The 15670-nt window shown below is 39.4% G+C and overlaps 1 protein-coding gene across 1 annotated transcript in view; it reads right to left on the bottom strand.

Moving 5' to 3' along the window:
• Window positions 1–15670, bottom strand: part of NFX1 (nuclear transcription factor, X-box binding 1) — a 69671-nt gene that overhangs the window by 43074 nt on the left and 10927 nt on the right. The window contains exons 3-5 of the mRNA XM_075705494.1: window positions 14574–14735; window positions 8198–8275; window positions 5850–5955 (exon numbers count right to left, since the gene is read on the bottom strand). Coding sequence (XP_075561609.1) covers window positions 5850–5955; window positions 8198–8275; window positions 14574–14735 — 346 coding nt within the window. The remainder of the gene's footprint in view (window positions 1–5849; window positions 5956–8197; window positions 8276–14573; window positions 14736–15670) is intronic.

Raw genomic sequence — 15670 nt, 5'->3', positions numbered from 1 at the left:
AAAAGTTAAATGACTTAAGTGTTACAAACTAAACTCAAAAAGACAGGCTGAAGACTTCAGTATTAACTTCTGTTCATTGAATGCAGTCTTATTTTTACTGAAACTCCATTATCTATCATTAGCATGGAGGACTTATTTCACAATTTACTGCTGCTGCTCTAGAGAGCTGGCATACAAGAAAGGCTGTGATGATAGATACATCTAGACATAGAAAAAATAAAACTTCCGTTTGCCTGACAGTGAAAATACCTCCAAAAGGGCTTCCAGTAACTGCTGTGGAAAAGACTACAGCACCAAAAGATCTATGAAGGAAGATCAGGCACTAAAATTTAAACTAGTAGAGAGCAAATTTCATTTACTGCCTTTGTAAGACCTTTTTCAAATGCTCTCAAGTCCTTGCACAGTTCCAGTTGGCAGGGCGAACTTCAGAGCTCAATTCAGAGTTTGAACTTCAGAGTTCAAACTTTAAAAGAAGTTTAAGCTTGTCATGAAATTTATTATCAGGAACATTTTCTTGAAGGTTAAGCTAGATGTTTCTTTGATGTAGAACCTAACACAGCAAAATGAATTTCAGTGTATTTACACTAAAAATGTGAAGAGAATTCACTTTGTGAAGGGCTATGCACACCACAGCTCACGCTAGCAAAAGGCTTGCAAAGTGCTCCCCTTTCAAACAGCTGCTTGCCTGTTCCTCAGCTCTGCCAAAAGAGCTGTTTATATAAATGGCTACTAACCCATTTCAATAAATCTAAGCAAATATTAAAGATTTATTATTAAAACAGTGTAAATTAGCCTCACTCATTTTCACCAAAATGGGTTAGCTAGTGCCACACTTAACACAAACATCCAGCTAAACTCTACACCATGGAAAGGAGATTAACACAATGACATCTACATTTAAAGAAAAAGAGGGGGGGGGAAATAAAAAAAGAGAGAGATAGAAGGTCAGATTGAAGAGAGGAAACACAGTTGGGAATTGGCCAACCATTAAAAAAATCCATACACAAAGTTGGGGGGGAAAGTAAACCCCCAAAACCCAAAATATAAACGAATAACCAAGATACTTCAGTAGAAAATAATTTATTCTGGTGGTGTAAAGGGGATCAACACATAGGTGTAAGCTGGTTACAGGCAACGGTAGGCTGAAGAATTGCTGTACCCCTGTAAGCTCATTTTTTAAACTTGAACACCAATTTCAGACATTCCTTACAAGTGTAAAAGAGATGCCAAATAATTTGAAAGCCATAACCACCAGGGTCACAAAACCTATGGAAACATAGTTCTGATTCAAACTGAAAATATGTAGGATGCATACATCTCATTACAACATTTTAGACAGTGCCTAGACACAAAGGCCTCAAAAATGATGGTCTAACACTGCAAAGTAGAAAACTATGACCAGTTAGACCCCCCCACATACAACACACTTCCTGCCTGAACCCAGCTGTCATCCTAATCTCTCTTAACCAGGGTACGAGCTTTAATATCCTTTCCAAAAGCATCTATGTGATGCTGAGAGCTCTAGACTTTCTTATTACCCGCATCCGGATCTGTTGTCTTTTAAATCTTATTAATTACTTGCATCAATTTCTTGAAAGGAGATGCCCTGCCTAGCAGAATGCATTTGATGCATTCTGAATTTGCCACCTTCTGATGTAACTGAAGGTCTCATTTCCTCCTCAGGGAACACAGCGGGGGGGAAAATCCCCCTATTTTCAATGTTTTCTTGTTAAAATTTATCACTTTACGAAGTATTAAAGCAAAAGGATCAAAATCTTTTCCCATAACTTTTAATCCAATTCTTCTTCCTCAGCCACAAGAGTCTGATGCTTACTCAGTTTTAAAGAGAAAACAGATTCTCAAGTAACTTAATCCACTTTGATCCACTTCAACTTGCTACTTCATATTAGGTTAAGAATAACATCCTTCCCTCTACATTGGGGTGATATGGATTTGATGGGTGGACTGTTCGATGGATAACAAATTGGCTGGATGGTCGCATCCAGAGGGTCGTGGTCAATGGCTCAATGTCCACATGGAGACCGGTGACAAGCGGAGTCCCTCAGGGGTCCGTACTGGGACCAGTGCTATTCAACATCTTCATCAATGACATAGACAGCGGGATCGAGTGCACCCTCAGCAAGTTTGCAGAACGACACCAAGCTGAGTGGTGCGGCTGACATGCCAGGAGGACGAGATGTCATCCAAAGGAACCTGGACAAGCTGGAGAGGTGGGCCTGTGTGAACCTCATGAGCTTCAACAAGGCCAAACGCAAGGTCCTGCACCTGGGAGGGGGCAACTCCCATAATCAATACAGGCTGGGGGGTGAAGAGATTGAGAGCAGCCCTGCAGAGAAGGACTTGGAGGTACTGGTAGATGAAAAGCTGGACATGAGCCGGCAATGTGCACTTGCAGCCCAGAGAGCTAACCATATCCTGGGCTGCATCAAAAGAAGTGTAGCCAGCAGGTCGAGGGAGGTGATTCTGCCCCTCTACTCTGCTCTGGTAAGACCTCATCCGGAGTACTGCGTCCAGCTCTGAGGCCCTCAGCACAAGAAGGACATGGACTTGTAGGAGTGGGTCCAGAAGAGGGCCACAGAAATGATCCAAGGGCTGGAGCACCTCTCCTATGAGGCCAGGCTGAGAGAGTTGGGGTTGTTCAGCCTGGAGAAGAGAAGGCTGTGAGGAGACCTTATTGTGACCTTCCAGTACTTAAAGGGGGCCTACAGAAAGGATAGGGAGAATCTTTTTAGCCAGGCCTGTTGTGACAGGACAAGGAATAATGGATTTAAACTAAAGAAGAATAGATTTAGACTAGACATAAGAGAGAAATGTTTTACAATGACGGTGGTCAAGCACTGGAACAGGTTGCCCAGAGAGGTAGTGGAGGCCCCACCCCTGGAAACATTCAAGGTCAGGTTGGGCTGTGAGGAGACCTTATTGTGACCTTCCAGTACTTAAAGGGGGCCTACAGAAAGGATAGGGAGAATCTTTTTAGCCAGGCCTGTTGTGACAGGACAAGGAATAATGGATTTAAACTAAAGAAGAATAGATTTAGACTAGACATAAGAGAGAAATGTTTTACAATGACGGTGGTCAAGCACTGGAACAGGTTGCCCAGAGAGGTAGTGGAGGCCCCACCCCTGGAAACATTCAAGGTCAGGTTGGATGGGGCTCTGAGCAGCCTGATCTAGTTAAAGCTGTCCCTGCTCACGGCAGGGGGGTTGGGCTAGATGACCTCTAAAGGTCCCTTCCAACCCAAAGCATTCTATGATTCTATAATAATTTAAGCACCTAAGCAGCACTTGGAATAGCACAACTGCCACCACCAAAAGATTACACCAGTGGTCACATTGCTCTCAGAGCTGCTCATTCTACAGGGGTCAACTGTTCACACAAGCCTAGCATATAGCATAACACAATGCATACAGAAAGCAGACAGCAGGAGGGAGGCTGACGTTTAGACCACCAACAACTATTACAATGGCTTACTTACAACACCCCCTGTACTCTGCACATTTCATCTACATTGCAAAGGGAGCAAAACTAAGCATCCTAATGCGAAGCAATGAGAACAATGTTCCTCTGATGTCACATGAGAATAGGGGATGATGTTTGTTTGATCCTGCTAGCATCACACCAGATAGCTGCAGCATAGATACACAGCGTGTGGTTTCTGAAAACTCAGACAATACTGCAATTCAGATTCTGTTGCTAGGCACTGCATAATTAATTATGATATAAAGAGCAGGGGATAGCTATAAGCATCTAGATCTCCCATACTCGATGCAATAGCCACAAAGAAAGGTAAGAAACTAAGCAAGAATCTCATGACTCAAAGCAGGTTCCACAAGACTCAGATTCAAGTCCCACTAATGAACAGGGTCCATAACAGGATTCATCCAGATTAGCTCTGTCAGAGGCTCACAGACTGCAGATACAGAGGTCTGCTCAACTGGAAGACAATGAATGGAGCTGGACTTTAAATGAGAGTTCCACATACTTGAACTGCAAAGCGTTTCTCAGAATAGATGGGATTAAATACGGGAGAAAGGGCAACATCAAGAACGCCACACCAAGACTCAGACACCACACCAGACTCAGACCACTGCCTGTAACAATGGACACTTCCCTACTATTAACTAAAATCACACAGACTTGAGAAGAGCATGAATAGTTTGCCCCAGACAAGTCATTGTCCTGTCACACTGTGAGGTAGAAGGTCTTGACAGTGACATGAAACATTTGACCCGGAAGTTGGGGGAAAAGAAAAAGAAAATGAAAACCAAAAAACCTTTCAGGGTCTCAGTGAGCAGAATGGCATTTGTGATTCAAACCTTGTTGCCTTATGAGAACCTGTGGGAGCAGGGGAAAAAGGCACACAGCAGGTCCACAATCCAAAGAAACAGGTGCTTGCAAGAAAGAGTTCTGAGATCATCTAAACTCAAGCAAGAACCATGAAACAGACTCCTGGTCCTGATGGCAACAAGTCCACCTTTGAGTACTCTCTTGAGGAAAAACTCTGCTCAGATACAGATCATGATCTGGACTTCTAGATCAGCTGAGGTTGTCCAGTGGGGAGGAGCTGGTAAAACAGATTGCCAAAGATGCATTCAGATGATAAAGCTCCACATCGCTAACTCCACCAAAGCTCCACATCTCTAACTCCACCACTTCCTGATACAGCAAGAGGAAACCAGGTTTCTACTTGCTTTTTGATACAGCAGATGGAGGCAGAGTGTGCCCTCATAAATACCTAAGATTCCCACATGGGACGAAGAAGTGTCTAACACATACTGAGGAATGTCCAAAACTGGGTAACACTGATGCTGAAAGTGCATTCCTCTCCAGATCACTATCACAAGTCGGAGTATGCCAAAACCACCCATTATCTTGATGTGCACCCTTGCTGTTTCCTTACCTCCAGGACTGGATCATCTCAGCCTGGTTTTACTCATGTGGAACAAGATGAATGATAACACAACTTAAACCAGTAGCAAATTTGGACTTTAAAAGGTCACAATTTTCACAGCTCTTGATGTGGATTAGACTACCAGGGACTATAATTTCATAGCTTGCAATAGGCACAATATTGCCACCACTGTTCAGAAGACTTCCCAGAAGAGACTGCCAGAAAATGAGCCTCTGCTGTAAACTGGGACAGGAAAGAAGAGGAAAAGAACAGCTGTTTCTTCCAAGAACTACAGGAAAGTTTGTCAGGTAGCAAATTGCAGTCAGGGAGTTCTCAAAGTAGTTAAGGAGTCTACTTATTTCTGACTGGGCAAAAAAGTCCTCCAAAGACACATGCCTCTCCTGAGATGGGGGTCAGCAGCTGGTGGTCTCAACAAATAGATAAATACATATAATGCCCTCTTATCCTCAACAGTTTATAAGCCAAAGAAAAGAAAAAGAAACAAAGGATAGAAGTAAGCAGTTATTCAGTTTAACCAAGCACCACTGCTCTCAGATTAAGATAGACAGACACCATTACAGGAAAAGCAGCACCTAAAATGTCTGGTGGACCACTGGATACACATTTAAAATTATTTCTATTCACTATTATTTCTCTACTTCAATGAAAGTTCTTGAAACCAAGTCGGTGGCTGGTTCAGTTCCTAAAATATGATGGAGATCTTGCTACAACTATTGTTACTGACCTCCTGTTCATTCTCTCACACGAACTCACTTTAGACATACCAACATAAATAGCCTCTATTTCTTCCAGGCTTCAGTTGAGCTATAAACCAAATACACCTTTAAGCATACCCTACAGTCAAAAATATCCAGATACAGTCTTCAGAAATTTTCTCTAGATCATTTCAATATTCATATGATAAACATTTACTTACATGTTACAAAGATGTGGACAGTCCAAACACTGTCTCTTCTTCCCACAAAGTTCCCCACAGCTATGTGGGATTTCATTTCTATTCCATTCAGGATTGTGCACTTTACCTAAACCATGTCAAAGACAAAAATGTATTTATTGCCTTGAATACAATACTGAATTTGGGAAAAATACCACACCAAAAAGAAAAAGCTGTATTTTCAATACTGGCAGTAGTCATCTTTGAAAAACAAAACGACACAAGATGTCTCATGTTTTTCTCAACTTTCAGTGCTGATATATACACGACTTCTTTAAAAGTAAGTGCCACTGGAATATCAAGCTCCAGAAGGTTCTTTCCTTCTATGCTCTCAGCAGGCACTTAGGTAGCTGGCATTTTACATTAAATTAAACTGATAAAATACAAGAAAATTAAAAGCCCCCTTTAGTTGGTCAGGCTGCATAGTAGGTAAGAAAATTAAAGGGTGAAACTCCCTTGCTGCCTTAATGCAGAAGGAAAAAAGGAAAAAAAAACAAAAAAGACACCATTCTCAGAAAACAAGATCTAGGTGGAAAGGTGATGGGGAACAGGAGCAGGATGAAATGACTGGGCAAATTATAGAAGTCACTTCTATAAAAGAAAGCAGACTCTACATAAATCTAAAGGTTGACATTTTGATGAATGCAACAAGAAGTGATAAATCCAGTATGTTAGCTTCAAGTATTTGTATTTCAGATAAGGCCTGAAACCATATTTTAATTAACCTGACATACTGTTAGCAAATCTCATAGCTCTAAGTGCATGAGATGATCATCAGGGTTAAAGTTAATTGCCATGGTTAACACATGAAAACCTAATCTGGCTCTCTGCAAGAGGGGAATTAAATTAACAATGAAGCAACTGAGCCAATGTTACACATTCGAGTTGGAACAATTAAAAACACCAGGAAAATTTATTTTTTGTGGCATAGTTATCTCAGTTTAACTCTTAGTACACCTTTGTATATGCTACAAGTAGCAAGTTAGGAAAATAAGAATAAACACCACAGATGGCATTTATTCACCTGAGTTTCAATTAAACTAGTTGAATACCTAGGAAAATCCTGAAAATTAGAAGATTCAGAAGAAAAATAAGTTAGGAATTTCCTCATGGAACAGTGGAAAAAAACCACACTTAACCACACTCAACACATATTTTGCATCAAACAGAAGATAGCATTGCATAAGCAACTGGTGATGTCCAAATGCTGTAACGTTAACGTAAAATTATCTATAGAAAATTAAAGACTTATGTTCCAACACAGTGCTCTCCTAATATTAATCCTGTGGACTACCTGAGGTTCCTACTGTAGATCCCCCAAAACTATGAAACAGTCTTTAAGCCTAAGTAGAATTTCTTTCCTATTTAACAGATGGATGACCTGTCTTAAAAGTGTAATTTTCATTTGGAATCAAAACATTAATTCTAACTGAATTATTATCTCCATACATATAAGATTTCACACATTGTCATACAAAAACTTTGTCTAACCTGCATTGTACTGTTCTTAACTCACTGACACATTTAGGTAAAAGAGAACTTCAGATAAAATTGTTACCTATTACAGCGTAAGTCTAGTTTCTTTAGAGCAAGTTCACTGACTCCCAGTTCCTGTCTCAATTCCACAATATTCTGTTTTGTAGAAAGCAAGGTGAAACCTTCTAGTGACTCTGACTCAAGGAAGAGGATGCTACGTGAAATCAACACACATTTCAAAAGTGTAAATCCCAAACAAAATCTATTTGCATGTATGCAATTAGCTAACATAATTTCTCCCTTTTCATCATATACTTATGGCTTAGTGAATGTTGTACTCATTTCATTTACCTCCTTTATTAAACATGTATCTACATAAAGGCCTGAAAAGTCTGAATATTATTTCCTATTTAACCTGCATGTGTCCCCGATCAACATATATGACAAAAATTGCTAAATCAATTTAAAGGTTTAGGTAATTGTACGCTTGAATTGTGTGTTATTTTGGCATATCTTGCCAGACAGATGTAACACATACAGGTTATTTCAGTCCTTCTACAGAAGGAAAGCTTGTAGGACAGCAGCCCAATTCTATCATTATTCTACAAAAATCACTATTTTTACATAGTGATATGAAAATATTTATCACTTACAATTTAATATTTTATTTTTTAAATGTTTCAAGCAACATGTGTGATTCTCTGTGCAGCGACCTTCCAGCATCAATAAAGTTTTAAACAAGGTGAAATTTCAGGGATGTAGGCAAGCAAGCAGCAATATTGGAATTCAAACTAAAAAAAAAGAATCAAAATGATAAAATAGGTTTTCTTTGCAAAAGCAAGCAAGAAACTCACCACAGAAACAAGTGTAAGTTTTAGGAACTTGTGTAGAAGCATTCTGACAAGCTGGACATCTCCAACCACTATTACCATCTGTAGATAAAAAAATTAAAGATAAAAATGACTTGAATTAAATAAAGGAGCTAATTTGCAAGCCTAGAATAAGTGCTCTTGCCTTGTTTCTTACCACAGCTGCAACGAAACTAAGTTTTTCCATTTACTCAGAAGTGGTGAAAAAGCAGGTTAATAAAAATGCATTTTATACAGTATCAAGATAAACACAGCAGTGGTACTTCATCTGACCAGGCTCCAATTTTATATAGAAGCAAGAACAAATTTTAAAATTGCACTTTTTCTATTATCATGTACTCTGTTATAAGACATTCTACTAGAACACAGACAGTCTTCACCATACCTAAAGATGTGAGGAAAAAAAAGTGTTAAAGTGTTGAAAATTGGTGAGAAAAATATAATTAACTACAGTCTTAAGCACCACCTGTGTTTTCCTTTTTGTTATCTTCTCATGTTGTAAGTTTACATGTCTTGTAGAAGACCAGTTTAGTATTGCTTCATGTCCAGAATAAATTAGTGCTATATAAATCAGAGTAATCTACTTTAATTAATTTAAAGGTGACAATACCTAGCTATTGACTAGGACATTATTCTTCAAGTTGGTATTTTATTAAGTAGTAGTTTTCTTGCTTCTGCATTTCAGGAGGGTGTTGGTTAGCAGTAAAGGAAGAATTTAAGTGCAAGGAAAAGTGACATTCATGAAGATGTTTCCCAAATACAGTACATATCTGGCTATGAATACCAGTGTGAGAGCACTATTGAACACAAAACGGGGCAGGAAAGAGGTATGTATTTTTTATAGATAGATAGATATAAAAATAAAAATATATATCAGTGCTGGTAAATTAATAAAGCTATGATTTTAGAACTGTTCTTTGCAATTAAGAAATCTGACCAAGATTTATTATATTTTCACATCATGAATGCAGGAGGGATTGCAAACAGGAAACCCTATGTGTGAAAAGACAACTGCACTGCAATGACAGGCACACCTAGGTTTGCTGTCAGTTGGATTGGAGGCTTCCTACGTTAACCATCATAATGCACAATCATAATGATTTTCAAAAACTGGAATGATCCAGATTATAGACTGCCTTGACACTCTTGAAATGCAAATCTAAAGCACGTCTATTCTTTTCAATACTTGGCGCCTATTCATATCGCTTGTTATCCTGGCTCCTATCACTGTGCCACTAAGACTGCTGCAGAGAGCTGTACAATTATGGGCTGAGCAGCTGTATGACAGTGGCACAAGGAGTATACTCTCATGTTCATGCTCAAGACCAACTTGCATTTCCTGACCAAGATTGTTTTTTTTATTTGACTGCTACAAACTGAAGCATCTCAGAAAGAAGAGTCTCAGAGAGAAGAGTTAAAAGCTACCGGTAAAAACTGGCAGCAGGGGACTGAAAGGGGTTATCTGCTAACGAAGCTGTCAGCACCTTCTGCGGCTCCTCCCAAAGCTAGCATACTAAGCCCTAAGCGATTCCCTATGGGATTACTCTGTACAGTATATTTTATTATATTAACAACATAATTTCTTTCATTGTTATACCATGTTATGTTTTTCAAAAGCTGTGAAGGTAAGCCTATCATCAAAGCTTCAAGAGGCCAGCAGAAGGCCTCTCTTATCAACAGCTTTCCTGGAGCAGGACACCTAGTCCTCTACAAACAACAGTTTCTCTAAAATATAGTGAAGGTCCTTGTAAAATAGGAACCTTTTACCAAGCAAAACAGCCTTTTGAGATATATTTTGTTCCTCTTAATCATTGATTATCCTTTGCTCCTCTAAGACATAACTACATTCATATGGGTCCACCCACAAGGAACACGCACAGTTGCTTTCCTCCAAAAACGTAAGAAATAGAAGTTTTCTTCCTGGATTCAGATGCAATTGCAGTAGGGTAGAATGACCATAGGATGACTCCTAATTATCCACATTTGTAAGGAGTGGGCCTGTAGCCACTCCTTACAAATCCTGATTACTGAAGAAAGTGAGAATGAGGATGACCTTACAGAATGAACATTCCACTCTCATGAATCTTCCATGAACAGGAGCGAAGTAGGCAGAATTCCAACCAAAGACACCAAAAGAACAGTTGCCTAAGCAAAATCAACAGACCTCACTCCCATTTACTAGAGATTGTTTTAGTATTTGCTATCCTCTCCTTCCTTCTGGGATAAAAGGATTCCTTCTCATTACTTACCAAACTTTTTTCCATACACTGTCATATTCCAAGTGTGCCTATCTGTTGCACTTTCAGCCACAAAAATCTTTATCTGTGGTAGCATACCCAGAACCCTGCACCCTCCTATTGCATACCTATTGTCATAAAGGCACAGTGAATGATCTCCTGTTTCCAGAATCCTAAAGGATTAAAGGGCTCAAAAGAACTTTGAGTAGGAAGAGCTGGGAATTACATATACAGACTAGGGATTTGTACGTGTAGTTTCAAACAAGCAACTTTCCTCTTTACCTGCTTGCCTAGATGAGTCATAGGTGATTACATAAGAAAGGATCCAAACACATCTGCTGGAATAAAGAGTGAATGCTAAAAGCCTATGTTTCCAAAGGCAGCACAAATTGTCAACGTATATACAATGCTAGGTATGTAAAAAGAACTCCAAACAGAAGATTTTAGTCACTTCAACTATAGTAGAATATACTAGAATCAACACTGGCAGTTTCGGGTTACCATTTCTAAAAGGTCTTATGCAGTTCTCCAATGAGATAATCCATATCAGAATAAATTATTGCTTTGACTTTTCAGCTAGACACAAAAGCTTTTGTCCCAATAACAAAAAAGTGACAACATTTGTGTAATATCCAAGGCACACAGAATAGCTTCAGCCCTTGAATAGCATGGCTTAAGGGGGGAGGGGGGGGGGCGGGGGCGGGAAGGAAAAAAGAGAAAAAAGTCAAGTAGATTCATATTCTGACCACTGAAACTCAGAAGCCATCTTAGAGGCCAATACTGGATTGGTACAGACCACTAGCTTATCTGGAAGCAGAGGGCAGGGGCAGCAGAGGGAGCAGAGACAGTTGTAATAACTCAAGTATCTCCAATCCTTCCAGCCAAAATGAAAATACCAGTGAAACTACCCTCCCTCCAAAGAAGGGAGCGAATGGCTTAAACTTTTGTTCCATCAATGTAAGGGCATAAGTCAAACACCACTGAAGCACCAGTTTTTAAAAGAAGTAGAAGAAGGAAGGGGACATGAGAGAACAACTTCCCCTTCATAAATCCCAAGAAATAAAAGATCTTGCGTGCAATGCAGGTATTTTTGTCAGATTGACCTTAGCTGTGCAATACCTAAAGGTCACATTCCTCCAAAACATAATCCAAAATGTTAGTAAAAGTGCTTGCTAAGGAGAAAGTCACGTTCTTCCTTATAGGAAAGAATCTTTCCACATGATGGCAAGGTGATGCCTAGCAGAGCTCCTCCTCCTCCTCCTGACCAGGACATCTGTAATACACAACTGAAAATCCATTCTCTAGTTCTGAGTGCCACTGACAGTCTACACTGTAGAAATAATGAATGTTGGATGTCAACCACAAGTCTAATCTAAGCGGACCAAGAACTGAAAATCCATTCTCTAGTTCTGAGTGCCACTGACAGTCTACACTGTAGAAATAATGAATGTTGGATGTCAACCACAAGTCTAATCTAAGCGGACCAAGAACAGAGTAATGCCCTCCGACTCCCCACAGATAATCAGATTCTTTCACCTGGCTTGGCCAAACTAAAAGTAATTTTTTCAGATGACAGTCATGACATTAGAAGGCAAAGAAGTCTCTGAGAGAAGACACCTGCAGTAAAACACATATGAAAGAGTCCCTGAGAAGAGAGATACTGTAGGGTGCAAGAAAACTTTGTTACGGTAACCTAGGATAGTTCTTCACTTCTTCCCACCCAAATATGTAGAGTCCCAAGCATACTTTATCTCATTGACACAGTAACCTCACATAGTTCACTTTTCCCCCTCATCTGCACCCACCTTTGCATGGGTGCCAACCTGACAGCCAGCTGCGGATCTTGGAATTCGGACAACAGCACCCTGCATTACATCAGCGAGTTCGCTAATGAGCAAAACAGGGCATTGCATATGTACGATATGTTAACCGGCACAAGTTTTACTATCCATCCCTGCGGTGCATTCCTTTGAGCTTCACTCCCAAGCATGGTTCTCTTGCACTGGGTCCCCATGTGACTAGCATTGGTGTCCCAGGGCTCCCACCATGGTAATGCTATGCTTTCATTAAAGCCAAAAGCTTCCACTTGCTGAGTGTTGTGCCTTGTGCCTGAGGGATCCACACCTGCTTTTCCCTCATAACAGATACCCATTACTATTAATCTGGAAGATGGAACTACATGAGAAGATACCCCACCAAGGACGTTATCTACCTCATCCAAGTAGTCAGGATTTCTCTGACACAATGCTGTGATCACAAAAAATTGTGAGAAATCACGTACACATACATACTTTCAGCCTCCTACTATGCGTCATAGAAATAAGAGCTGCTGTAATGCCCCAAATGGAGGGACATTCTCACTGAAACATTCAGTTGCTTTAAAAACATGAAAGAATGAACACTCAAAACTGATCTTATGAACAAAATATTCTCACTAGGCTGGAAGTGAAATGTAGCAGTGAAAAGTTTGGGTACTGAGATTAGATAAGATTTCCTGGAATTCCTTATAACATCTGCAGAATCAAGCAGATTTAAAGTATATCATGTCCAGAAAAAAAGCAGGTTTTTTCCTCTTCCAGAAAAAATTATTGAGTCAGGTAGATTACAGTATCCTATTTATCTTCTGGTAGACAATAATTACTGCCCTGGTTCTAGTGAATTCCACAATGTTATACAAAGCCTGAAAAGTAGAAACTACACTGAAACAACCTACCATAAAACAAATACACTCTGAAGTACAAGTTCTAATCAAAACAAGGTAGCAGGGCCTTGCAGGTCAAGAAATATGCATCAGTGTCCTTACTGGAGCTATGGAATCAGTTCTACTGAGGCCACCACCTTTAATTTCAATTAATGAATAGCTCAAGTTCTCTCATACACAGGATACAGTAGCGTATTTAGTCCACAAATTCTTACAAGAAAAGCAAATGGCCAAAAGATATGGCTATTTGGAATGCTGTCAGGATTCAAGCATCTAAGGTCACTGTCTTGACAGATAAGCAAAACCTCCCTTACACAAGCAGACACTCTTGTTGATCAAGCAATAAGGTGTTTCAGGGAGATAAATCAGTTCCAAAGAAGGTGACAGAAAAACAGCTAGGAGATAAAGGTTCTCAGCACTCTCAGTTTGGCTTAGGATCTCAGCCTCACCCAAAAATCTCTTCCCTTCTCAAACATTTCAATGCCTTTCTGTTTCAAATCTTGTGCTGGTATTTGTAACTTCCTTTCTACTGTCAGCATGAAGCACGACCAGCCCTACCTAGAAGTCTGTCTATGCATCTTCAGATATCCAAGAACTTTGCAACCAATCCTTTTTGCAAGAAATTTACAGTCTGTAAGAACATCTCTCAAATATTTGGAAATAGCTGACAGACTGTATTTCCTCGGTCTGTGCAGAGAGACACATGAAGAATGGTAAACGTTAAACAAGCAGGGTACAGAAAAAATTAACCCCACTTCAAGATTGACATTAGTCTTCAGAGTTTGTCTACATCCCACAACTGAACAAAGCAGAGAGGCTGCAATTCAGCCTTAAATTACACCAAAGCATTCAAAGGGCAGAATGTAGTGGTATAAGAGTTTCAAAAAGTGGCATAATACAAAGAATCTGAAACAGTTTAAGCTAATGACAAAGGCAGAAGCTTTCTGTGTTCTCTGAATTTCATTTCACTGCATGGCATAGGTGACATTTCAGGAGTACTTTATCTGAGAACAGAACTAAGAGGTGGTTGAGTAAAAACAGACAACTAATGCTTGGAGTGCTTCTTCTGTTTGACTGCTCAGCCAAGCACAAGACGAGAGAAGATGAGACATTTCTTGGTGTGTAAAAACACAGCCACAGAGCTTTGCATCTTGATGCACTGATTTCATCTTATACTTATGTATTCAAACCTGGAAATCAATTTTAGCTAGAATACAAGACAGAATCAAAACAGTTAGGAGGATTATACAAAGCATCCAAAGAACCCCGAAAAAACCCATTTTTTATTTAAAACTTGCTTTGTTTACAGCTTACTGGCTACCTTAGGCAATATTTGTAAGTAGTTTTCCAACATAAGAAACACATGAACTTTGCTATTATATATATATTTGAGAGTGAAAGTGCACGCAAGAAGAATACCAACCTTCAGCTTGTGAAGCTGGTGATCGTGCCCATTTCTTAATGCAATTCAGGTGGAATACATGGTAACAATTCTGACAGCTCCACACTGGGGCTACTATTCGGACCACCTCACAGCATACCATGCACTCGTACTTCTCTGTGGTCAGCTGTTCAATCAATGACCCTGCAGATAAAATATATTACTTGTGCATGAAACATCAGCTAGCTGAGAAACAAAATTCAAACGGAATTCCAAGATTTCATTTAAATTATAACAGAACTTATTTTTCCTGTGTGGCTATTAGTAAGGTATTAGTTTACTCCTGGAAGATTCCAGTTTGCTACTTGGTATATATTTCTGTAGTTTCAAAGCAGGAAGGAGTATGAGATTCTCATAAAAGTGGCAACAGTAATTCCTGTTGATGAATATCAATCATTCTGATCTTACAAATTAGTTAATAGTTTTAAGCTTGGCAGAAGTTTGAGATTTTACTCATCACTTTATATGGGAAATCTATCTTCACATAAAGTTTAAACCAAAAAGCTTAAAGCTCTTAACTGCAGAAGTTTCAGCCAAAATTAAGTTTAATTCCCATCCTTGAGTATTCCTGGAAGACCACGTAACAAATATTAACAGTGAAGGACCTAGATTACGGAAATAAGCCCTTCTTAAACTGACTGCTTTAGGAGTGGAATTACTGGGAAACAATAGTCAAAGTACAGGGCCTTTTGAGCCACATGAAAGTGAAAAAGTATTTTGAAAATAAATCAAGAACTCCACATAAAAGACAAAACAGACTGAAAACACAGTTAGTCGTACAACCATAACAAAGGCACCATGTCACTTCTGCCAGATTAACTCTGCCATCAAGGTAAAGCTACCAAATACACCTTAGAAATGCTATTTGATCTATGTCCACAGAATTTTAAAATATCTTAATTACAAGTGTAAAGCGTAAAAATGTACCATTTTTAGATGGTGCCAATACAAGGTAAGTTAGAACTCATAATGAAGGACAAAAAAAATGAAAATAACAAAAGAAAAATGACTACCAATTCAAAATGTGCTTATACCACACATGACTGCAAGGAAGCTTATAGATGCCTGGAAACTTGGAA

Source organism: Pelecanus crispus, chromosome 2 (genome assembly GCF_030463565.1).
Source record: "Pelecanus crispus isolate bPelCri1 chromosome 2, bPelCri1.pri, whole genome shotgun sequence".
Lineage (NCBI taxonomy): Eukaryota > Metazoa > Chordata > Aves > Pelecaniformes > Pelecanidae > Pelecanus > Pelecanus crispus.
Note: the sequence above shows the minus strand (reverse complement) of the source record. Positions and strands in the feature narration are given on the sequence as shown.